At 38.5% G+C, this 24,972-nt stretch overlaps 1 protein-coding gene and 1 long non-coding RNA gene across 10 annotated transcripts in view; one reads left to right on the top strand and one right to left on the bottom strand.

Annotated features, from left to right (window-relative positions):
• The window catches only part of MOCS1 (molybdenum cofactor synthesis 1), a 33,410-nt gene that overhangs the window by 4,417 nt on the left and 4,021 nt on the right, over positions 1-24,972 (bottom strand). The window contains exons 2-10 of one of the 3 annotated variants that reach the window (XM_085219414.1): positions 21,709-21,841; positions 20,770-20,937; positions 14,028-14,192; positions 9,550-9,611; positions 8,209-8,320; positions 7,776-7,888; positions 6,981-7,091; positions 4,576-4,696; positions 3,061-3,108 (exon numbers count right to left, since the gene is read on the bottom strand). In XM_085219414.1, the coding sequence (XP_085075540.1) occupies positions 3,061-3,108; positions 4,576-4,696; positions 6,981-7,091; positions 7,776-7,888; positions 8,209-8,320; positions 9,550-9,611; positions 14,028-14,192; positions 20,770-20,937; positions 21,709-21,841 (1,033 nt within the window). Of the gene's footprint in view, positions 1-3,045; positions 3,109-4,575; positions 4,697-6,980; positions 7,092-7,775; positions 7,889-8,208; positions 8,321-9,549; positions 9,612-14,027; positions 14,193-20,769; positions 20,938-21,708; positions 21,842-24,972 lie in introns of all 3 variants that reach the window. The other 2 variants (XM_085219417.1, XM_085219416.1) reach the window with 2 other exon arrangements.
• Positions 1-24,972, top strand: part of LOC104909652 (uncharacterized) — a 40,710-nt gene that overhangs the window by 13,710 nt on the left and 2,028 nt on the right. Inside the window, exons 3-4 of one of the 7 annotated variants that reach the window (XR_014882049.1) lie at positions 379-532; positions 2,122-24,903. This is a non-coding gene — a long non-coding RNA (uncharacterized LOC104909652). Of the gene's footprint in view, positions 1-378; positions 24,904-24,972 lie in introns of all 7 variants that reach the window. The other 6 variants (XR_014882046.1, XR_014882047.1, XR_792499.3 and 3 more) reach the window with 6 other exon arrangements.

The raw sequence follows: 24,972 nt of genomic DNA, 5'->3' as shown, positions 1-24,972 counted from the left end.
TCCTCAGCTTTTTATTAGTCCTCCTTGTTAGTCCCAGCTTCTGCTGTAACTAGAGTCTGATGTATTTAGCAGCTTTCTCATCTCATTCTCCAACTGTTGATTGGAAAGTACCCATTACTGAAGTTTAATCAACCACAGATACATATGCTTTTTAAAATATAATCCCAGTAATACTCTAAATTCAAGCAAAAGCCCTTTCAGATCCACAACTGATGGCTTATCCACCAAAATTACGATTTTTACAACTTTAATGGTAATGTCTTTCCCCTTAGAGGAATGGGTTTAAGTGAACATAACTGTTTTGAAAATAACGATGCTCTGCTTTAGAAGAGCACAGAAAATTATGCTTAGTAATCTTTTCTTCTCCTTACTCTTTAGCTTCTGCTGTACTATGTGAATGTGCCTTGAAAAATGCAGAGACTCAAATTATTCTTCTGGTTCCCCTGATTAGCTTTGAAATTAAAGCTAATCATCTGCAGTGTCTTGTCTTCAAGAGAATCTGGACTGCAAAGGCAGACAAGTGTAAAGGCAGGTAAGCACAATTTTGTGGCAGTAGGGAGTAGCAAAGGGAAGTAGCGTTAGTTCAAATAAAGTGGGAAGTAAAAATATAGCAACAGACAGCAATGCATGCATTGTATGTATCTTTGTTTTGCCTTTGTTCAGTCACCTGTGTTCATGCATTGCTCATGCAAATACAAAAAAATGGATAATGGTTTTCCATAGCACTACATGTTATACAACTGAACCTATGTGACAAATTATTTCTTTTTTTGACCCTACTAATAGTAAAGTATGGTAGAAAGTTAAGTGAGTTAGCTTCCAGCTAGCGTGGTGATGCGGGAAAAGAAAGAAGCTAGGAGATACTTAAAAGCAAGAACTCTCCACTACTGAAATGAACCTGTGAAGAGAACAACCTGCCAAAAAGGAGTGTTTTAGTAAGGGGAATAGCATACAAACCATATTACAGCAAAGACTCAGACAATTATAGTGCAGAGGAGAAGTCAGGTTTCTCATACTGGGACTAGTGAAACCACTCAATGTTTTCCAAAGCGTTCATTAAATTAATTCTAGTCACTCAAAATGCAATTCTCCATGTGCAGAGAGTGAGACTGTCTCCACTCATCTCCAGTTATGGACCCTGTACCACTGATGAAGATACTGACATCAGTTACGCTGAAAGGGAGATGAAACAGCTTGGGGAGGACCTGGACAGGATCTCTCTCTCTCTCTTTTACTGTATGTCAGACAACGTGAGAGTACTTTTCAAAAGGAATTAAAATAGATCTTATTTCTGCATACCAAAATGTTACTATGAATGTTAACTTCAGAGAGAGGATATTTTCAAAAGCATTTTGTAAAATGATTTAGGTCTCATCCAACTGTAGGAAGTTTAGTATTTTCCATCATCTTTATTTTTCTCCTGTAGCAAGTGAGCATACACTTCAGACAATAGTTCCTCTTTCCCCTTTGACTGGAACACAATGAGACAGTCGCCAAATACAAAAAGAACAAAAGCAAACTAGCTAGTTAGTCTTGCATCACCAAAGCTATTCACTTTAAAACTCAACATGGAAAAAGACAGTCTAGCAAGGGAAAAATATTCCCAGTGAAAACAGTAACAATATTAAGAGACTTCTAAAGAATGTATTTCTCAACAAAAGTAAACTAAGCAGTACACTAAGGTCTTGCTTCAAAATACAGCTGTTACTGCATCACTTGTAGCAAAGCCTACAAGTTAAGGCATGTTACCCTTCCCTGCAAGGGAACTTGCTTTAAAAGCTGTGCTGAAGCTGCACAGCAACAATGGGAGAATGATAGTTACTGGTCCAGTCTCTTCCACCCCACTACACTTTTCCCCTCTGACTGATAAGATACAATAGAACAGTGCCCAACAAATGTTGCAATACTAACTCTCACAACCACTTGGTCTTTTGAAGAAGATAGGTGTAAGGGAACTGTTAAGTCATGGCCTGAACTGATGATTGAGCACCTGGTGAAGGGGGTGGCTGGCCCACAGGGCACAGGTGCAAGCAATTCACCTATGCTTCCCATGTGACCCTGGGTCCACTCCCCGGGCTCATTTAAGGGCCAGTCTCCAAAGAGAGAACATCTCTTGGGTAGGGACTGCTTCCTAAGGAGGAGTGCTTTATAGCTGCAGACCCTCTTCACCTGTTGGGTAAGTCAACCTTTTTTTGTATATGATTATTGATATTGCTGATGATGCTTTGCCTGGTATTGTAAAGAGCTTATCAGAAGCAGTTTCATTACTTCTTAAGGACCAACAAGTATTCCCAAAGACTGCTATGCTACAAAATAAGGAATTGTTGGCATGGAAGAGGCGCCACACAGAAACATATGAAAAAACTTGTAAGAGAATCCCCAGCAGTGCCTCATCATTCATGCAGAGAACTTCAAAATGAATGGAAAGATAGTAAACATATCTTCAATAGACATAAATAAAAACAAAAGCTCTTATCCGCAGGAGTGGTGAGATTCTGCAGATTGTTCTATTAAGGTTATGCCCTGAGACTTTGCAAGGTTAAGAAGATGTTTCAAAATAATGAAACTGCAAGTTCCAGATTCCAAAGCGAAGAATTAAGGAGCTGAGTAGCCTTGTGTGGGTCACCTTGTTGCTTTTATACATTGTAGCCAAAGGAGAATTTCTTAGTTCAGGAATAAAAATAAGTCTTGAATCCGTTATGCTTCTATTGCCATTTAGTAAACTTCATGAAACTCATCCCTAAACTGCCTGATTAGTTAGTATAGTATTGTTAGGCACAAAGAAAGGAGACTGGCAAGAAGAAGCTAGTAATCCCTTTAGAAAATGTAATGATTCTCAAAATTAGAGAAAATAAAAACAGAGGATGGGGACATAAAACCTCTCCTTCTTCTGAAATCTGGCTTAAAATACAGTTATGCTTAAAACTAAGAAACATGTTTCTCTTCCTAAACCAGAAGTGTACACACATTCAAAATAAAAGCCCAATCCACTCTGCTCCCCAAAAGACATAAACCAAACAAAATCATGGTATGTTTATTACGTACTGATTTGTCACCCACCAATCAGGATCATTGGACGGTTTTTCATCTGGGAAATGTTAAACATGCCTAGAAATAAAATAAGGAACACATAAAAATCCTAACTTTTTAGGTTTTAAGTCATGCATCTGGTTCATATATATTTAGTTTTTTGCTCTTCATAGTGCAACCTGCATGCTAGGAAAACCAAAGCTCAATAAAGATCAAGAGAGCTAGAGAAGGAGGAATCTAGTATGATATTAAAAATAAAATAGCTGCCATAGTCTCCAAGCTGCTGTGTATGTATAATGCTGTAGAACCTTATCCCAGAAAACCTTCTGTAATCTGAATTATAGTCTAACTAGCACAGAGTTAAAACAAGTTAGGACAATCTTATTTCTTAACAATAGCATTTACTTTATCAGTTGTAGGGGCAAGCTGTTAACAGCGACTCAATTCAAAGAAGTCTCATCTTCTAAATCCTCAAGGATAGTACTGAGACTAACACAAGTCAGAAGAAGAAAGTGTCAGGTAAATGTTGTTAATGGCAGAAATGCCTTTACTAGATGGGAAAACACCTCACTTTCCCAAATCAGAAACTCAGAAATGAATAGTCTAAAAGTAAAGGAATCAATTTTCCCTCCTACCCTTAGATTTACAAGGCACTATTTTATCTGGGTCAGAGAAATGCACTTTTACAAGCAAGCCTATGGTCAGAATTACAAGCTGCTGCTTAAATCTGTTTGATGTGTAACTAAAAAAGGTTAAAGCCAACTGTTAGAAAACAGGTAGAAACCTGCAAGAGAACAAGAGGACCAACATAAAGGCAATTATTCCATGCTCGTGAAGACAATTAATATGTAAAAGGTCAGCATTCTCACGTCCAGTCAGATTACCACAACATGTTGAGGCTCAGATGTGACTTAAATAGAGTTTCTGTCAATATAAATTAAAATAAAAAATATATGTAAAATATAAAAGACTAATACAGCAAGCAGATATGACTGTATCATCACGGACCTTGCATCATTACCTTATCCAGAACGCTAGATTGGCAACATATATTGGCGTACTCAAAAAAGGCTTGTCACTTTTAGAAACATCTTAATGAAGTAGCTGTATTAATGGCTTGGCTCAACTCAGCTTTAGTGCTTGTTTTACAGCAAACTAACTTTCAGGGAAAACGGGGATCTGGTACAACCCTACTGATTTCAGCTTAGCTTTACACTTCACTGTTGTGATCATTAGCAATGGTGTTCCTTCCTCTTTGAAGACAAAAGGCACACTGAAAGACTGCTAGACAGTCAGGGTGCCAGATCTTATGAAGGACTAGGAAATTCTAAATTGGCATTCAAATTTTGGAGGACCTGTAGGACCGGTAAAAATGAAAAAATGAAAAACTTTCTATCAAAAAAATGCTATTATCAGATGGGAAATGAATGCAGCTTCATTTAAGAACCCTTTCCTTTTTCTGGCAAGTCAACGTTTCCCACTGCAACAGAATAACATTGCCTACCCTAGTCACTGCTGTTATTCCTCCAATACAAAAAAACATACCAGCATGCTGTTTCTTTTTTCTGCTCACTGCCGCTCCAATGATTTGAACCAACTCTTCCTCTGAGGCACCTGACCGTAAGTGATCTCTCAAGGACACTTCTGAACTCCCAAACAGGCACACCTAGAATCAACCCAAGGAAACAAAAGAAGCAAGAAAGATTAAAATAAGTAATCCTCCTATAACAGACAAGGCTTGGGTCACTGATAAGAGATTTCTGTAAAATGGAAAGTCATCTGCACAGCTGCTGCCTCAAGACAACACTATCTTATTTCACAGACACCTACAACTCTGTCAGTCTCTGAAGACGACAACATAATGCTGTTGTAATGGTTGCCTTACAAGCAAAGCCATGAGTCAAAGCAGCTCTCCATGGTCAGCTTAAAGGAAAAGCATACCCTAATGATTATTTGCAGTTAAGAGCAGCGTGAGCTGAGCCCATAAAACAAACATTTCACCATTAGTATGACTAAGTGTAACTGCTACTTGAAAACATAAAATGGTGGTTTAGTAGACTATCAAATACGGAACTGAATTCTGATAGAAGATTTATGCTAGCAAGTAAGAACAATACTTTGCTATCGCTCTTAAGTCTTAACATTGTTATTCTTCCCTTTTGCTAGTCTGACGCAGGGAAGACAAGCCATGGATACATTACAGCTTACTAATGAAAGCCAACAACCATACCATGCCCTCTGTGAATTCTGGTTTTAGATGCTGAGTAATACTGAACACAAGCTCATACTGACCCTTATACAAAATCATTAATCCCTCAGAGGATTCAATTTTTAATTAGAGTTGCAGTTATAAAACAGAACAGTATGGGTGTGTCTTCCATAGCTTGTAAAATATGACTGTATCAAAACCATTCTTCTGTACAGAACACTAAACAAGTGGCTATACATCTTTGCTCAATAATGGGTTGAATCAGAATTAATAGATGATATCTTCTAAGAGGTAGAAGGCAAAAAAAGGAAGGGGGGGGAAGGGACAGGGGGCAATATAACTGGAAATTTAAATGGGAATTATGAATCCCTTAACATTGCTTACCTGTTGTTTAAGAGTCTTTTTGGGTGCTGAGGCAGCCTAGTAATTGCTTTTTGAGCTCGCCACGAGACAACTGAATTTATTTTAAGGAAGTGAGACAAAAATGCTTTTTTCATACATACAATTTATTAACTTTAAGACATAAGCCCTTACATAAAGTCTGGTTGAAATGAGTTTGAACGTTAAAGAAAAGTGTTGATGAGAATCTGATACTGTAAAACACAGATAAATATGGCTACCTTTAGCAGTCCTGCTGAACGACACCAGGCTGATTTCCTCAAAAAGGAAAATGGGCTCACACAAAAGCTACTAGAAATAGCTAGTAAGCTTTCATTAGATTTACATCTTTTCCTCCTTTCACTGAGCAGATTCCATGTTGGCAAATTTCCTTCAAACTGCAAATACTATGCAACAGAGCATTTCTTTGACTATCAATTATCATATCTTATAAGATAGCTGCTCCCTTTACCTCAGTCAACTCATCATCCTTCTAGTGCTTTTTTTTAGGGTTCTGTTGTTCTGTCATACAGCTAAGTTTCAGCTCTATCGTTACCGCATGTCATCTTTTAACAAGTACTTCTTAGTAACTATAGAGTAAGGCGTTTTGTAGAGGTTTAGATATTGAAGAAATACAAGGTTGATGAAGATGATTTGCTTTCTCTCTCTTCCGTGTACGTGCACAGACAGCCTGAGATGCTTACATAACATTTAAGCCCATTGGGCCTTCAGGCTACCTTGGTCATCTGACATTAGACAGCAGCACAGCTGTTGTCAATATTAGGTGACAATGTATAAGTGCCAATTTTTAACTGAAAACTTTAATTTTCCCCTAGAAACTGCCAGTTTCAACGTGGCAGGAAGTAGTTATTCCTCCCCATTCTGCAGCTGCTGAGCAAATATGCAGGCTGTTCTTGAGTAAGATTTCCAAGGACATCTTTGGTGAAACAGAACAGGATCCTTGTGGAATACAAAAGCCAAGCCCTAACCACTGCTTAGATATTTTTTCCCCCATCTCAATTCAATGGGAAATCATCTGCTGGTCATATGTTTAAGATGCTCTTATGTCAAAGACTAAAATAAATATTTATATTTATAAGCCCTGAAACTGATGTTTTGCAGCTGAAATTAACTATGTTAGCAAAACAGAGAAACCAAAAAAGGTGTTACAACATTTCCCTAACAGCCCAAGAAACTTAAACAATACATACAGCAGAAAACCAAGGATAGATAATTTAGAAGTTAGCTGATAATAACTAAGCATCTTTCCGTCCTACTTTTCAACCTATCTACTTTTAAGGGAAGAATTTCAATGCCAGTTTAGCTTCACGAAAGCAAAGAGAATCATGTTTCCACTACCAACCTTCAGGTTCCCATCTGCTGTTATTCTCAGCCGATTGCAGGATCCACAGAAGTGCTCTGACATGGAGGTGATAAAACTGATTTGTCCCTGGAAATGTGGCACTTTGTAGCTCTACAGAAATGGAAAGGAGGAAAAAAAGGAATCAATACTAGAGGTCTCATTTTAAAATCTCTGTGTGCCCAAAGACCAGAAGACACTTTAACAAAAATTTTCTCTGGTTCTAAGGTTACACAAGATAGAAAAGCAAAATCAGCTCTGTCAGAAGTTCCAGCCTATTCTATTCCATTCCTGGAAATGCACAAATTTGTTATATGTTTGCCACTGTGGTTGACTTGCAGGTGATGCTAGTGTGAATATTCTTAGAGAGACATGAGATACAGATTCATGTGGGTCAGAAATTCTGCATTGACTTTGCACACTAAAGCAAGGCTATTATTTCAGAGAACAGCTGTTTCACCAAATTCGTTAATGTGCAGTCAGACACAGATGTAGACTCTGAAAAGTTTCAAAATATGTGAATATAGGATGCAAGCCTGTCATTCTTTATATCTCACTGATGCATTTAGTAAACATACTGTGTTTCTAAAGGGAAAAATTACAACCAGTGTTTTAAATAAGTGTCAAACCACATGCGGGCAGCTTGACCAAAATTCCACAGTTACTACACTGAGTACTTCTTGCTTTTTTTTTTTTTTTTAATATAAATGCTGAACTTACCACACTCTGGGGATGTGGGGTAAAGGGAGGTGTTATATACAATATATATGCTATATATATTCTTTGTCTATCCCCCACCTTGGCTGTGCTGGAAGCTTCACAGGGCAATTTCTCTAATTCAGGCCACTGTTGTTTAATTGTATCAAGCATTTCTTTGTAGCTCACCATCTTCTTGAAGTTCCATTTATTGCCTAAAATTAACAAAACCAGAACAACTGTAGACTGTGGATTTTGTTTTTTTTTTTAGTTAGGAAAGAACAACCTCTACATTCCCAGTAGATCTCACTTTTCCCTGTAGGAGTCTCAGTACCAACTAATTCTGCTACTAATCTTTCACCACGTATCCACAGAAGATAGGCAAGGTGCAAATGAAATAAAATCTGGGAATTTCAAAATTCCCCAGAAGAGCTCATCAAAACTTCTACTTCAAAGAGTAAATAACCCCAACCTGATTCACATATATTCATGGCACACCATATACCAGGCAAAATCTCAGAGAAGGAATGGTTACCATCAAAGGGCATGTATTCTATGAACCGCACATCAAGGGGCAGATCCTTTGTGAAATCCACGAAGTTCAGCAGTTCATCCTCATTCAAACCTCGCATCACCACACAGTTTACCTGCAGGAAAAGCAGACACCTAAAATTAGAAAGTAGAGAATGACGTCCTTACCTCTTACACGAGGCTCTGTAGTCCTAGTCTGTTTGTAATAGAATTTTGAAAGAAAAAATAATTTGGCAAGACTGAAATGGCATAGCCAATCACTTCTGTCAAACCTTGGGGTCAAACAGGTGATAGTAAAAGGAGTTATGGCATGGTAGTGACCATTTGCTATAGTGGTTCCCTAGAATTCTGTTTTGTGTCCAGAAACTGCAGCATAGGAAGTTCCGCACAAATGTGTGCAAGAACTTCTTTAAGGTGAGGTGACGGAGCACTGGAACAGGCTGCCCAGGAAGGTTGTGGAGTCTCCTTCTCTGGAGATATTCAAGACCCGCCTGGACACCTACTTGTGTGACCTGGTGTAGGGAACCTGCTTTGGTAGGGGGGTTGGACTCTATGATCTCTGGAGGTCCCTTCCAACCCCTATGATTCTGTGATTCTCTTTTAACATTTACATAAATGATGTCACTGCAGGACTTGAAGGTATAACTAAGAAATTTGCAAACGATTCTAAATCGAGAAGAGCTGTTGACGCAGGGCAATGTTCTCAGACAGAGTCTGAATTTTGGCTGGTGTTTTTCAGAGCTTTATACCCTAAACCACTTACACTTATTTGACTTTCCAAAACACTGGTGAAACAGAAGGGAACAACTGCTACAGAACTGTAAACTGTAAGCTGAGTTAGGGTGAAGTTTCATATTACAGCTAAGTTGATTTACCTGCACCTCCAAAGGAGAACTCCCTCTGCCTGTCTCTAACACTGGTCCTCATCAGAATCTGCTATGAGCAGATGAAGGAGATAAACCAGAAAAAAACACAAAGGTCTTTCTGCAGGGCTGTTTTCTGCCTGTTAACTCCCTCAGCCAAGTTCATAGCTGGGTCAGACAAGTGCCAACTCAATACAGGGGGCAGGAGGAGGCAAGTACAGAGCAGGACCACCCAGCAGCCTGCTGCTAGGCTATCAATATGCTTTGTGGCAGTGTGAACTATACTCTGAGCTTCACGAGGAGATAGAACTTTTCCCTGAATAACTCTTGATGTGATCTTCAGACTTACCAAAAATCATCTGAGGTGAGGACAAGAAAGGCGGGAAATAAATTCCTTAGTAGGTGAGCTGCAACTTTTATCACAAGTTATGGTAAAAAAAAAAAAAAAAACAGTTAAAAGAGTAGATTAACACTTCCTTTACCTTTACAGGACGGTAGCCAAGTTCAGTGGCTTTGTGGATTCCTTCCATTACTTTGTGAAAGCCTAAGATATAGAAAAGATAAATCTTTATTCTTCCTGTTTACATGAAACAAACAAACAGAACATGGAAGGAGATACAGGACACAAAGATGACTACCAAAAAAAAAAAAAAGCATACAAAACAATCCAATTCAGAAGATGTGGCTTAAGTAAAAAGAAATGCAAGTAAAGAGATTTCAGTTCTATTTCTCCCCAGCCAGGGGGGAGCTGCCAGTACTGCTGTTGTCAAATCAGTGAGATACATTTTTTTTTTTTTAAATGGTATTTGGGTAGTCAAAAATATTCAGATGCTTTTCTGCATCTTTGGACATTCATATAGCATTAAGGTATGACTCTGCAGTTCAACTTTGCTTTGCATTGTGTTCATCTTAAAGAGAGTGACAAACATCTGTGAATTGCCTCCAGATGGAATGAAGAAAGAAACCAAATTAATGTTTATTTGATAATAATAGCACATGTGTCTTTGCTAAAACAGCAGACTCTCACTGGTCTAAATCTGGTATTTACAGTGTTGCTAAGGGTATTTTAAAAGGATCTTTGTAATGTGTGTGTGGGGAAGAGCACAGTTAGGAACAAACAAAAATCCCTCATTTCCCCCTTGCCACAGATCTAATTGGCTTCCAAAGCTATTAAAGATCACAAGCAGCAGCATTTTACACGACTATCATTTTATGACTACTTTGAACTTGTGGATTTGGTGACCACAATGTTGGGAACACGAGTCAGAGCACTTAAAAAAAAAAAAAAAAAAAAAAAAAAAAAACCACAAACACAGTAAGTTGTCCTTTGACCCTTAAAAACAAATGAAATATGTCAAAAGCGGCAATGACTCCAAGGGATGAACTCCCCACATTCACCCTCCCCTTTAGTATGGTCTGTAGTTGTCATCAGCTCCCAGACACAGATACAGAGTTAATTCAGGGCAAGTACTTTCTCCCTCTAGATGTACCTCTTAAATGTGGAAGAAAAAAAAATTAGGTATGCAATTTTATGATTCTAAAGGCCTTTCTGAAAGCCTGTTAATCAACTCATTCAAATCACACTTTACGTCAATTTTAAAGTTGAGCTTTCATCAAGATATCATTTTTAGATTTCACATATTACTCTTTCCCTCGTCACGCCAGCTGGCAGAGAAACAAGGTGATAGTAGCAAGAATGAGACAAAGTTACAGACCACTGGGGACATATTTCTGGTGAGTGGATGTGCACAGCTGCAAATACGGTGTTTGCAAGCATGTCTCTTACCTAGTCTAAGATAGACTAAACACCATTCCTCTTTTGCACTCAAAATGCAGATGACAAGACACTGTATGAGGCTGAGCAATTCCTCCCTAAGCTGTAGTCTTCAACAGCAAATAATTTACATATGCTAGCAAAAGGGCAATATCTTCCAGAAGTTCTGCGCTGACAATCCCTGTGCTGTTTTTATTTATACAATATCTTTTTCTAGGTAGGTTCATCAGTCTTCTTTTCCTGTCTCTGGTCTACTGGAAACTCAGGTTCTCTAGATAAATGCTTGTAACTTAATTATCTGTAGGTGCTTACCAAAAACAAGTAATAACTTACTTAATAACATTCTTGCACACTTGACATTGAATGTGCTCCATATCAGAATAGAAAGGAGAGACACAAAACTTCTACTTTACTGTTTCCTGTCTGGTAAGAGTATTATCAAGCACAAATGCAGGAAAGCAGGAGATGCATAACCAATACCATTCCTGGACGCAAAAAGAATATGAAGAGTAAGGAGGGAATAGTAACCTAAGTCTTGCAAGCAACTGTTTGAAGTTAGAACCTGTAATTCTTCTTCATCACCTACTTGTTTTGCATGCACCCAGAAAGTTTGCAGCCATGGTGGTAGTTTTCCTTCCAATTAAGTTTATGAGCTGAATGTGGCAAGAGAGATAATGATACGTTGCTGTAAGCACAACCCAGAGCCTCAAATGGGATCAAAAAGCTCCACAACAGCTAAGAAAACCTTATGTGCAGCTTCAAGAATGCAGAAATCAAAATCCACTAGGAGAGACAGGAAGCAGTCATAAGCAAGCAACAGATAAAACAACAATAAAACAATGGATATAGAGGTATGGAAGAATAACAAAGCTTGCAGTGCATCTAAATCAAGGTTCTCCAGACTATGAAAAAAATCCAGTATTTTCATCTTTTAAAGAAACCGTAACTTTACTCAACTTTAAAGCACAGTTATAGTGCTTGTAAGTATGATTCTGTAGAGATTCTTCAACGTGTCCAGAACAATCACATATGGGAGGCATGACACCTCCCAGTGATTCATCCCTGCTGGAACATAGGCTTCAAGCCTATGTTTAATGATTCAATTACAGTAAAATATCTAATTTTCTTTGTACTTAACAAAAACAGAAGGTGCAGGCTATGAAACAAAGCCTTGCGCAGCACCAAATATTATTTATTTGATCATCCCTTGAAATGTGGTAGATAGAGAGGAGCAGAAATGTTATGGTTCTCTAATGTGGTTTTACTCATTAGTGGTATCTCAATATTAACCCAAACATTTGGGATTAAATCAGATACAACCTGCATTAAAGATACAACATCAAAATCCTAGAATAAGTCCCCAGAGGAGCTGAAAAATTTATTTCAAGTTGCTTGAGCTCCTGGCTAGCTCCAGTTAGATGAAACCTTTGCCTTCCACAGAATTAACTAGACTGTAGGAGTCTAAGACCAGGAATCCCTCTCACCTTAACAGAGCTACATCTGGTCGCCTCTGGAACTGCCACACGAGACAAGGTAGCACTTGGTAGGGCAGACGGTTTATTCTCTGCTCATTCCATACCTGGAAATCTCCTATTAAATAAAAAAACCCTCAAAAACAATTTAAAAAGTATTTTTACATAATTTCAGCCCTTAACAAAAGGAAAAAAAAAAACAAAAAAACACAAAAGCACTCAGCAATGCTGTTTTTAACCTGATCTTAATTAAAAAAAAGTATATATGATTTGGAGTTTTTATTCTCCTCTTTAAAAAAAAAAAGTCACAGAAGTTTCTCTGTTCATTATCTATGCTATTCAGAAGAGCAATTTCTCTCTTTGTGGTTAAAGGCCCTTTATGGGAAAAAGAGAACACTTATTTATATAAAAGTTATCCTTCTTCCTTGCTAACTTTTAATTTAACTATAAACAGCGCATTCCTAACAGCTTCCAATCAGATATGAAGCACTGTGGCTGTATAATTCAGGGAGCTTCAGGATGAGGTTTGCCCCTTCAGTAGCAAAGGAAGAGCCTGCTTCTAGTGAATGTCACAAATCAGGTAATATTCAAATGCAGAGAGCAGAAGAAAAGAGCACAGTCACCACCTGCTTGTGATTAGATACTCCAGATACTTCTCTGCATGCCAATTATGCCATGACACAACCACATTAATAAAACAGTCAGATTTCTGACAGGAAGAGATATTTGCATCGTGATGTAGAAATCTGAAGAAGCACTCCCAGAGAGACTGCAGACAAAACCACCTTTCCACACTTGTCAACAGAATTTGAATTTGATAGAAGAGTGATTTAAATGTAGAAGTTACTTCTCACAGTATCCCAGATTTGTTCACCCCTTACCACGAATTTAGCTTAAGCTGTTGCACCATCTAGTGGCTACCAGGAAATTTTGTTAGAATTAGCAGCTCACAGCCTGCAAAAGTTACATTTGTAGACCAAAATGGAGTGATATAAAACTGCATCAGTTCTAGCTTTAAGGAAGGAAGCCCAAACATTTCTGCTAAACTTCATGACAGAATTCATTTAAACAAGGATTTTTAACACTGAAAACATCTAAGCATTTCTGAAATAGTTTGCTATTACTAGTTCAACTAGAGAGAAGTTACAAAGTTTGCATCTCTCCTCAAGCAAAGTCAGGAACAGTTTATTTTTACTACTTTTAAAATGTAGTGCCATAGGAAACACCACTAATAAAAAATGAGACATAGCTGGCACATTCCAAATGTAGCTTTCAGAAACTGCTGTTATTTGTCACAAGAAGTTTAATTCTTGTGATATATTAATCCTTGGCTGCTACAGTGAAATGTTTTTCTTTGAAAAGTGTTAAAGAACAGCAGCACATGAGTCCAGCACAAGATCTGTAGAGTTCTCTTTATTTCCACAACAAACTGGTACTCAAACAGTTATTGGTAACTGTAGATACAGTTGCCACTGACTGCGGTTGGTGAGTTGAACCTCTTCTACTCTTCACAGATCCAACTAAAGGTTCTACCTCTTAGCGTTGTAGAAAGAAGGAAAGTCACTTATCTAAATAGCTTGCATAGGTTGTTTTCCCTAGAATCAAAAGAACACTAATTTGTTTCTTTTCCAAAACAACTGAGTATGAAAGACATATCAAACAATTCACATTCCCGCAGGTATTAAAAATTTTGCCTTTGAAGACAAATCTGTACCTTTCCTCCGGACAATGAATTCAAATTTAGCTGGAACCAAAGTATCCAGGCTAATGTTGATGGCATTCAGTCCTGCCTCCTTCAGTCGGGGCAATAACCTGGCTAAGTTGATCCCATTGGTTGTGACAGCGATGGTTTTCAGCCCTTCTAGCTTGTACAGTTGACCTAGGAAAAGAAAATAAAAGTAAGAACATTTAAAAAGAAGTAATTTAACTGTGAATTAAACAGAAAACCCCTAAAAAGATTCACAAAGCAAATAAAATTCAGCAAGGGCGGGAGGAAAACACAGATACATCAATGTTTCAGCCTTCTTCCAGCCATGATGGCTTAGGTGATCCATTCTAGCATCCACCTATTTCAAAAGGTATAAGCAACAGCAATTTGTTGCAAGCAAAACTGCTTATGAAGAACAATGAAAATACAACTAATTTTGTTCTCCATAGCTACTCTACTGTTGGAAGAAGGCCTCTGATCTTCTTTACCATCTTTTCCTTAATCTGGCATTGCAAACAGAATTCTGTGTTCTGTAATAGTAAGCAGCAGCAAGACATACCATGGCACCTGAACTAGCAACACTTATCCTGAAGTGCTGCAGAAAAAAAGGACAGTTCTAACCTAGTGGTACTGTCAAGAAATAGTGACTTTAAAGTGTCAAAATAAATATGTGCTCCCATCTAGAGAGAAAAAGGTCAACACGTCAGGCCATTATAGAGAATCTGATGCAACAATATCCAATGAAAAGTATTTGCTCTTAACAACTGGAAACTTTTGGTTAACAAATGAAAACCAAATAAGAAACAGATAAAATAATGAGTTTAAAATTTAGAAAATAGCTGCCTCCTTGGAAGCTCAATGAGGAAATCTCAGCATATTCAATTCCCAGAGGGCAGTCCTTCAAACCTCTGGTTATCAATACAAGAACAAATAAGGAAAACAAACAAAACCGCATACACCATCTGCAGAAGCAGAATCAAAGCAAAGCCATAGCATCCATCCTAATTTCTTGGAAAATATTTTAAGAACTCTTATTCTTGGGGCAATTCTAGTTATAATACAAATATTTTACAGTTCATTCTTCACTGCCTATTTTACCTCTATTCATTCATGCTGATAAAGGTCTTACTTTGGCTTTATTTCATTTCTCAGTTATTCTCAAAATATTCAGCCTAAGCTTGGCCCAGAACTCCTAATAGAGAGGAAAAAACTAGCTGCCATGCAGGTCTCACAGCTAGAAATGTAAAATGCATAAAGGCATAGAATTAAATACAGAAACAAATCCAAGCCATGGCCTAAAATGGAAAAGTGTTGTTGTTTTAATAAAAAGACAGGAACTCCTTAGGTCGTTAAGTGCAGGCAGCAGCTTTGTCAGTGCATCTCCTCTCCCTGTGCCAGGACGAGAGACAGGGCGAGGCACTGGAAATACATCAGTATGCAGAACAACTTGGATAGAGCCCAACTATGAGAAATTGGAGATTTAACACTTAGACCAACAAACTAAGAAGGACCAGTTAGTACACTGTGTTATTTGTGAAAGCTAAGAAGTGGAATATTTGCAGTTGCTTGCATTTCTTTTTTTTTTTCCATTAATGATCTCTAAATTAAAAAGGGGAAAAGAGTTTTCATAAATTTGGAACTCACTGTGTGCCCACATATTAACTTGTTTGCCAACTTTTGGCCACTGCCTTACCACCAACACAACATCAATACAAGAAAAGGTAACTGATAAAACTATGAAGTAGAACAGAAAACATTTAGCTTCAATAGCACGAAGCTAAAAACTTATTTGTGCAGCTTAAGCCATCAAGTAAACCTTTTTACATTTACTTCCTTTCCTTTAGGATAAAGAGCATCTCCTTAAACAGATGACTTTCTTATATATCCTCTTCTAAGAGTTTCTTCAATTATATTTCTCCTGCTTGAGACCAGAAAATAAATTTTGTCCCCTAATATATGTATTAACAAGTCTAATCTGCACAGCTTTACTCCAGAAATACGTATGCTACTATAAAAAGCCTGCCCTGGAAAATGATGTGCCTATGGGTCCCTTCCAACTCAGGGTATTCTATATTTTCTCACTGGAGACATATGCTTCCCAGACAATAATAAAAAGCTATCATACTTTTTAAGTCCAGTTCTAATTTAAGCCTGCAGTACCACAAAGGAGATGGATTCTATATTCCATTATCATCTGCTTCAGGAAAGTCTCAAATATATACTTTTGGCAGTCACTAGGACATGATAGAGGTTTCTGCTAGTGTTAGTTGCTGAGTCACAGTTTATGTATGAGCATGCAGTAAAAAGTTTATGTATGAGTATTAGGAAAATATGGTTGTAATAATCTATCATTAAAATTAATGAGCTTTACTGGTGTTTCACAGACGATTTATGGTTAAGAGAAATGCCTGCTGAAAACAAACATAGCTTAAATCTCAGCCCTATTCACCTCCTAATGTAGTGTAGGCAGTTTCTATAAACCATCTACAATGCAATACAGGGCTGGAACTTGAGTAATCCAGCCCAAAGAAATATTAGAAATGAGTCACAGATGAAGAACTGGCTGAAGGATTGAGTCCAGAGAGTGATGGTCAATGGCTCCATGTCTGGATGGAAATCGGTGATGAGTGGTGTCCCCACTGGGGTTGCTGGGGCTGATATTCTTTAATATCTTCACCAATGACATTGACAGTGGGGTCAAGTGCAGCCTCAAGAAGTTTGCTCGTGACACCAAGCTATGGGATACTGTCGACACACCAGAGGGATGGGATACCATCTAGAGGGACCTGAACAGGCTTGAGCTGTAGGCCCAGGTGAATCTTGTGAGGTTCAATAAATTTAAGTGCGAGGTCTTACACCTGACTCGAGGCAACCCCTACTACAAATACAAGCTGGAGGATGAAAGGATTGAATGCAGCCCTGCTGAAAAAGACCTGGGGGTAATGGTGCATGGTAAGTTGGGCATGAGCTAGCAATATGCCCTTGCAGAAAGCCAACCGTATCCTGGTCTGCATTAAAAATGTGGCCAGCAGGTCAAAGGTTGTGATCCTGTGCCTCTACTCTATGCTGGTGAGGTCTCATCTGGAATAGTGAGTCCAGATGTGGAGTCCTCAGTACAGGAGAGACCTGTTGGAGTGTGTCTAGAGAAGGGCCACAAAAATGATCCAAGGGACATCCTATGAGTACAGGCTGAGAGAGGTGACCTGATAGCTGCCATTCAGTATCTAAAGGGGCACTATAGAAAGAAGGAGACAGACTCTTTAGCAGGGTCTGTGGTGACAGAACAAGGGGAAATGCTTTTAGGCGTAAAGAGAGTAGATTCAGGTTGGATAAAAGGAAACAGTCTCTTACAGTGAGGTGGTAATGCACTGTAACAGGTTGCCCAGATGTGGCTGTGCCCTAACCTTTCAGGTAAGTTGCCCTGATTTAGTTGTGCATGTCTCTGTTCATTGCAGTAGAGTTGGACTAGATGACCTTTAAAGGTCCCTTCCGACTCTTAAGGATTCTATGATCCCAAGTCAAGAAAACAATTTTGAAGCCTCCGTTTCTTACAATCTAATGTGTGCTTATAGGTATAAACCCTGTGAATCTTAGAAAGGCTGTTATGGCTTACTTACTTTGTTAAGAGTAAATCAATTGGCACCTGAACAGCCATTTTAATGACAATTAATAGCCAGTGATTATGTTACTACAACCTTACTTTGACTAGATTTTATTTTTAAAATCATTCTGGAGTTCTAGAGCTGCTGTTACATTAGTTTGTGAAATATTTTCTTATATAATACGAAATAAATGGAGACCACAGTAAACATTTACTAACCAGTTGGGTTTTTTTGCTAGCACAGCAAGTCTCCAGATTTACCAAAATGTTATCATCTAACACTATTTAACTAGCTAGACCATCTCCATACAAAAACATTGAGCCTGGAATTTGAACACCATCACATACTCCAACATATAATTAATAGGGTGGAGTATTCTGCAGTGTATGGAATTCAACAAAAAAGAAACTTAGGTCAGAGACACAAAAAGCCACAAACAGACTTAGATGTTCCAAACCTCTGTATAACAATCTTATCATCAGTCTTGCTGAAGTCATAAGGACCTGACCACTGTATTGACACTTTAACAATGGAGAAATATTTCAGAGTGAAGACAGTTATAAAATAAAACAAAATAGCCCCACAAGGGCAAAATGACACTAAACAAGAAATTAATAGATTTAAAACTGTTAGAAATATGAACATTACAGCATGGAAATGTGAATGAATAGCGTCTTAGCACGTGCTACTGCCTTTTTCAATCTCAGACTGTTTCAGAATATCTGAAAAATATCTTGGCAATAAAGCATTTGGATCTTAAAGCCAGCAGTTTCTTGCTATGTAATCGTGAGTAGGCCTTTTAAAGTACAGCAGAACTTAATCCAGTGCAGCTCATTTCAGATCAAACAGTGAAGACAAATACACTCATGGAATCACAAAGATGAAACAGAACGTCTGAATGTGCCTCACCTTCCTCTTAGGCTAGCCAAGTTTTTTTCTCCAGCCTGTTGAAGCAATCACAGACTCTGTAATTCTCTTGCTCCTGAATCAGCACAATTTTTGCTTTTCTTTGCCCAAGAACCAGAAAACAGCTTACAGCCTAGAGCACTAGGTCATACAAGGAATGTACTGCCAAGGAAAGTTCTAGTATAACTCTTGCCTGACAAAGGATGGATCACATATGTTGCTACAGTAACCTTAGGTTACAAGATAAGGAATTTCTACCTTGAAACGCTATTACAAAGGTGAGATTTTCAGAGTCTGAGGTGCCCACTTCTGGAACAGCTTTGTAACAACCTTGTGATAAGATGGCTTCAATAAAGCTGAATACTTTGAACATTGCAGGAAATATTTTTATTATTTTCAGTGAATTTTCCCCTGCTTGTTATATGCAATCTATTTAATTTTAACAATTTTCTACTGATCCTAATTGCGTACAACATATTGTAACATGACAGTCTTAGAAGAAAAAAAAAAATTGTATATGGACACTTAATTTTCTAGTTTTGAACATGGCTGAGAGAAAACAACCAGGCAACTATAAATTAATTACAGAAAGAAGTAATGTAGCAGGACATCATCTTAACATCCATCACTTTTACACCAAGATGACTATTCTCATCTGTTAAAATGACAACGCAGAAGTTGTGAAGGTTCTCAAGAACAAGGTGATTCTATCCAAGCTTAGTTGTGAACAAGAACGTAAACAGAATAATGTAAATCCAGTGATTCAAATTGAGGTCCCCCTCCAATAGCCATAAAAATAAGCCCTTGAGAATTCAATCACTACAGTAGAACATACAAAAGAACCTGTTTATCAATGCTTAGAATTATTGCAAAAATAGAATTATTTTGCAATGAACTAACTACTCAGCATAAACCCTCAACATTGAAGTAACACTGTTGAATATAAAAAGCCATCAGCTACTACGAGAAAACAAAAAAGTACAAACCAGCAAAGAAAACTCTGCACTAAATTGATAATGCTACTGATTTCAATTCAGTCTCATGCCAATACTATACCCTCCAACTAAAAAAAGGATTATTATATTTTAAAATACATCTGCTTTTATAAATCTACTCCCCTTTTGGCTGGAAAAAGCCAGCTAAAAATAATTACACTTTTTATTGTGAGAAACACACATGCCAGACTTCTTGAAATGTACATAACGCTCTCAAGCCTAAATACAAATAACCATAATTCATGTGGTAAATACCTGAGGGAATGCTATTCCACAGAGTTCCAAAAAGATTACGTTAGTAGAGTCTAGAGGCTTCTCACAATCAGGATACAAGCAGATCTCAAGCCACCTCACTCTAGCCTTACTTTTTCCAGCTCTTTATACTACACTGCTCTGAATAAAACAGAGCTGGAATAGAGCTGTTTCATGCAGCAAAGCCCAGTCTATCAGCAGGCACTTTTCTCAAGACCTTCATATGCCATATTAATCCCTCCTTATCTTCAGTACTTCTAAGAGTATAGTTGTAGAAGCAGAAGTTCCATTGCCTACAATATGCCAAAGTACACCTACCTTCATAGCTTTAATTTAACACATTACCACTATCTTAAGCTGTTTTAATGTCCATAACATATGAAACTTTTGATAAGGAAAAAAACAACTGGCTCAAGTCAAAATCAAGAGCGCGATACATTAACACAGTGTAAATCAAAAGGAGATAGACTTCAAAGGTTTAGCCAGTAATTTATCTTCCATTTAATTAATACATTCATCAGTAACTATAAAAGCATAGTCATTCTCACAATTCCTGTAAACACAGATGCAATTGAAAATAAACAAAACAAACAAAACTCTCCCTCTTCCCCAAAAAGAAAACCCATTTTGTTCTCTAGGTTGTAAACAAATATCATCTCTTTCTCTGCAATGAGGATCTTCTCAAATCAGTTGATTTTTCACCCATAGGGTGCATAATTGCATGCTATTCTATTAGATGTTGAATATGAAGCCAGTACTAAGTTCAGCTGTCACAATATGAAATGACAAATTCTATTCAACCAGGAGAACAGAACTGGAAGTTTGCTGAAGGGAATTGCCTTCCATTTCACAATATTGGGCAAAACCAACATCATTTCATATGCAATTATTCTTCAGATTGTGGGACTTTATTAGTAGATAATTATAAGTGTAGTTCTTGGTTCAATACATAATAAGTCACTTTGAATTACACTTTATTTATTGGAAACTCACCCACAATATCGACCACATCAGGCCGGATAAGTGGTTCTCCTCCTGTCAGGCGGATCTTCTCTACACCTTCTTTCACAAACAGTCCAGCCAGAGTGATTATCTCTTGAGCAGTAAGTAGCTCTGATTTAGGAGTCAGCTGAACACCCTCCTCTGGCATACAGTACTGACCTGAAACAAAGAACACAGAAATACATGGCAAAAAATACTCAGCAGCACTTAATCTAAAACTGATATGCAGAATGCACCAAGTGCAACTGCCTTTAATGAAAGCCAACTGACTGCCTTTCTTACATACAGATCATACACCACGTCTTTCAAGCAATTTCCTGGTTTCCTTCAAAAGAAAACCCACAACTCATTTGAGGGGTCTCAAAATTAAGATGGATCTACTTAAAAGGAAAAGCTGACTTTATCTAACCTGCATTCAAACACATACACTAAACTCACCAGCAAGCATGGGAACATAGCCACAGACTTTGTAGATGTAGTTGTGGGAATGCCCAGGTACGAGCTTTCATGCTTATCACACACTTATGTATACAAACATCCAAAAGCACTTCAATCCAAATCATAGAATACCCTTTGTTGGAAGGAACCCACAAGCCTGTTCCACTACCCAACCACCCTCGTGAAAAACCTTTTACTATCAACCAATCTGAAGCTGCCCTGATGCATCTTCATTCAGTTCCCATGGTAAACCATGCCAAGTCTGACAAAAGACCCATTTTTACCGATCCTAAGGCTTGCTCCTGTTTCCCCATCCCATCAGTTCAGCCCTGGATCAGTTTCTAACTGTCCTGTGCCATTGCTTTGCCAAGACAAGAAACATAACACTGGGCCAACATACCAGTAAGTACTCTACCACTATTCTTGGCATTTGCACAATGTGTTTTTACCTACAGGTGAATAAGAGCTTTGTGCAAGGAAGCACACACTTACACCTGAGGTTGCACTTCTCTGTCAAAGAAATTCTCAAGTAGTTGTGCTGACGCCCAAAGCTGTCAGTCAAAAAAGCAGAGAAGGGAGCAGCACGTTCCAGCAGAAAATGTGCTCTTCCTGAGCTCTGCAGTTTCTGTAAAGAAAATCAGAAATTGTTAAATATTTGAATAGCAATTCTTAATATATACTTGTCACATAAATTTTAACTTTTATCTCAACAGATAATTACTATCTTTTTCCCTCACCAGGACAGCAGCACAAGAAAAAACAATGGTTTCTCCTTATGGCCCAAATTAGCCACACAGTGATTAGTTTTCTTAATTCCATAGAATAGTATTATCAGCTTTCCCATTTTAAGATACAGCCAATTCGCCACAGGTGCTTCAGACTTTTTGTGCAGCATAGGATGCAGTGTTTCTCAATTGCATCTCTTTGTATCTGAGAACCAATGATCCAGGAACACCACCAGTCTCACTGTAGCTCTCAGATAACCAAAATCATTTATAAGAGTCCCTGTAGTTTAGCGCAACATAAATAAAAATTGATGAAACTCCGCATCTCCGTTTGCGTCCAAATACAAGGCATAACATCCTATCAACAGCAAAACCAAGTTATTGCTGTACATAATTATGTTTCATGTTTGCTTAAAAAATACTTCCAGAAAGGTTTTCCTGTCCAAATCTGAACAAGAGAATATTACCAAAATGCTTGACTTCGATAAAAGACAACAAACATGAGGTGAGTGGGATTGGAAGAGAGGTATTATATGATCCTAAACACTCCAGCTGTTCAAGCTGTAAAAAATTCAGAATTTTAATAATGTCTTTATTGATGAAATAAATATTAAGATAATTTCTACTGAGTTTTTTTAAACAGAGTGTCATATTCTGGAGCAACACAGCTTTTGAGAAGCACTGAATCAGAATGGCTTGGGTTGGAAGGGATCATCAAGTTTCAACCTCTCTGCCACAGGCAGGGTTGCCAGCTGCTAGATCAAATAGTAGATCAGATTGACCAGGGCTCCATCCAACCTGGCCTTAAACACTTACTTACCAGACCACTTCTAGATAAAGTGGCATTTCCCCTCTCCCACTCTAGCCCCCCACCCCAAAAAAAAAAGAAAGTGAAGGTGAAAATTCAGCCACAAAATTGCACCTCCATTCAAAATCATGCTGGCTAGCCTTGACAGGCCACAGTAGATAAAAGGTCACACGAAGTTTCTACAAAAATCTAAAATGCAGAATGCAGAACTGGACAAGATAACACAAGTGGCCATTTAGGTCTCAGGCTGCAGGATGTGCCCAAGCTTTCTGTCAGTGTTTGACAGCAGCAGTGAGCACACTGGGCGAGGTGCCCTCAGGTCAAAGAACTGCTCAGCACAGGAGTTAGTAGCTGACTGACAAAGCTTTAAACTAGACTTGAAGGGGGAAAGGAATAAAATCAGGCACGCAAGAGATAAACTATAGGATAGAGTGCCAAAACATGAAGGACAGCACGCTAGTGAGAGCCTTCACTCTGTTCCATGAGGTGCCAGGTACAATGAAGAACATTTGAAATGTTTCTACATCAATATACACAGCATGAAGAAAAAGCAAGGGGACCTAGAAGCCTTGGCTCAGTCCCAGAGCCGCAATATCATTGTGATAAACTGTAGTGGAAATGCTAAGTAATGGCTTAAACCAGTGATTGAGCACCTGGTGGCAAGGCAGGGCAATCCCAGGGGAGCTCAGGTGCATGCAATGTAGCTGAGTGACCAGAAGGGGTGGAGCCAGGATCTACCCCATCCCAGACCTCATTTAAGGGCTGGCACTGGAAGCAAGGATATCTTGCTGGAGATTACTGCCTACGTGAGGCCTTCTGTAGGTAAGTAGCTTTTTTTCCTTTATTTCCATGCCCACGGCTGTTGGAGGATTTGAGCAAATCCTCACTTGTTGCAGCTATGCCCTTGCTGTTCTGCTGTGCCTTCCATCATGTTACATAAGCAAAACCTGGTGGGAAGTCTGGGCCTTCAGCAGGGACAGGCAGGGGCTGCTATGTGTGGTGGGGGGGGGGGGTTGGTCTGTCACTAGGAGTCATCAGCCATGTGCCCCAGCAGCTAAAAAGCACAACTATATCCTGAGGTGCATCAGGCCCAGCACTGCCAGCTGCAACTTCAGCTACCAGCAACTGAAGTTCTTTTGATTCTATCTGAGCCAACTCTTTGGCTGCTGGTAAACTTACAAGCAGGAACAGTCTTTCTTGGCAGTATAATCTTCCCATCAGCCTTTAAACAATGTCCTATGCTTCCTAATCTAAATGGCTTTGTGATTAGTTAAGGCCTCTGAAAACAACCTTGGTTGTGGAGGGGCTAAAGAAGATGCAAAGTGGATGACTTCAGAGCCCTGAAAGCTTCTGTTTAACCCTGATAAAATGGCATACTTGTTCCCATGTAATTGCTTATCGCCCAGATAAAATCTTTCGGTTTCTGTTTTGCTCCAACTACAAGTAGAGACTTCTAGAGGGTGAAAGCCAAGTGCTCCACAGGCCTGTCCTTCCCTCCTCTGCAGTAGCAAAGATGTCTGTGGATTAATCAGTTTGTACAGCTGTTGTCACTGACATGTACACTGCTCAAATTCATTCTTACACAGGACTCTTCTCCCATGTGCACAGACAGAACAACTCATGTTTTTTTTAATCTCTCTTGGGAAATGCTGCAGCCTGTGCACTTACGGATTGTTTACAAGCTCTGTATAGCTTTATTTTTCTTTCCAAGAAATCAAAAGCTGGGAGCTTACTTTGTTAGAAATGCTTGTTCTTTCTCACTTAGTATGAGAACTCCTTAGAAAACCAATTGAAGAAGAGCCTAACTAAATATTCAGACTTAACTCTGCTTGTTTCCCAGCTAGAAAATATGAAGATATTTTAAATATTGCCATTCTCAAATCATAATGTTTGTTCTTTGAAAGCCACACTAAATTCTCATCAGACTATATTTCTGGTGTTCTCCCATCTGTTTTAAGAATGTGTCCATATTTGAGATGAGAAGTACATCCATGTTTATTATTTTAGTCCTTCCTTGCAGGAGCACTCCCCTGCTGCTTCTTTCTCAGTCACTCATTTTTGCACTCTGTGTAGGACAAGACCTCCTTATGCATGGCATGTGAAGGCAGAACAGCATCAACCTTCTGTCTCCCCACTCTGGACTGAGAATTACAGGTAAATTAAGATGAAAAATGCTATTCTCTCTTGGCAGACTGAAGTCAAAATAAGTGAACTTTAATTATT

This window comes from Meleagris gallopavo, chromosome 2, assembly GCF_905368555.1.
Source record: "Meleagris gallopavo chromosome 2, MGAL_WU_HG_1.1, whole genome shotgun sequence".
Lineage (NCBI taxonomy): Eukaryota > Metazoa > Chordata > Aves > Galliformes > Phasianidae > Meleagris > Meleagris gallopavo.
Note: the sequence above shows the minus strand (reverse complement) of the source record. Positions and strands in the feature narration are given on the sequence as shown.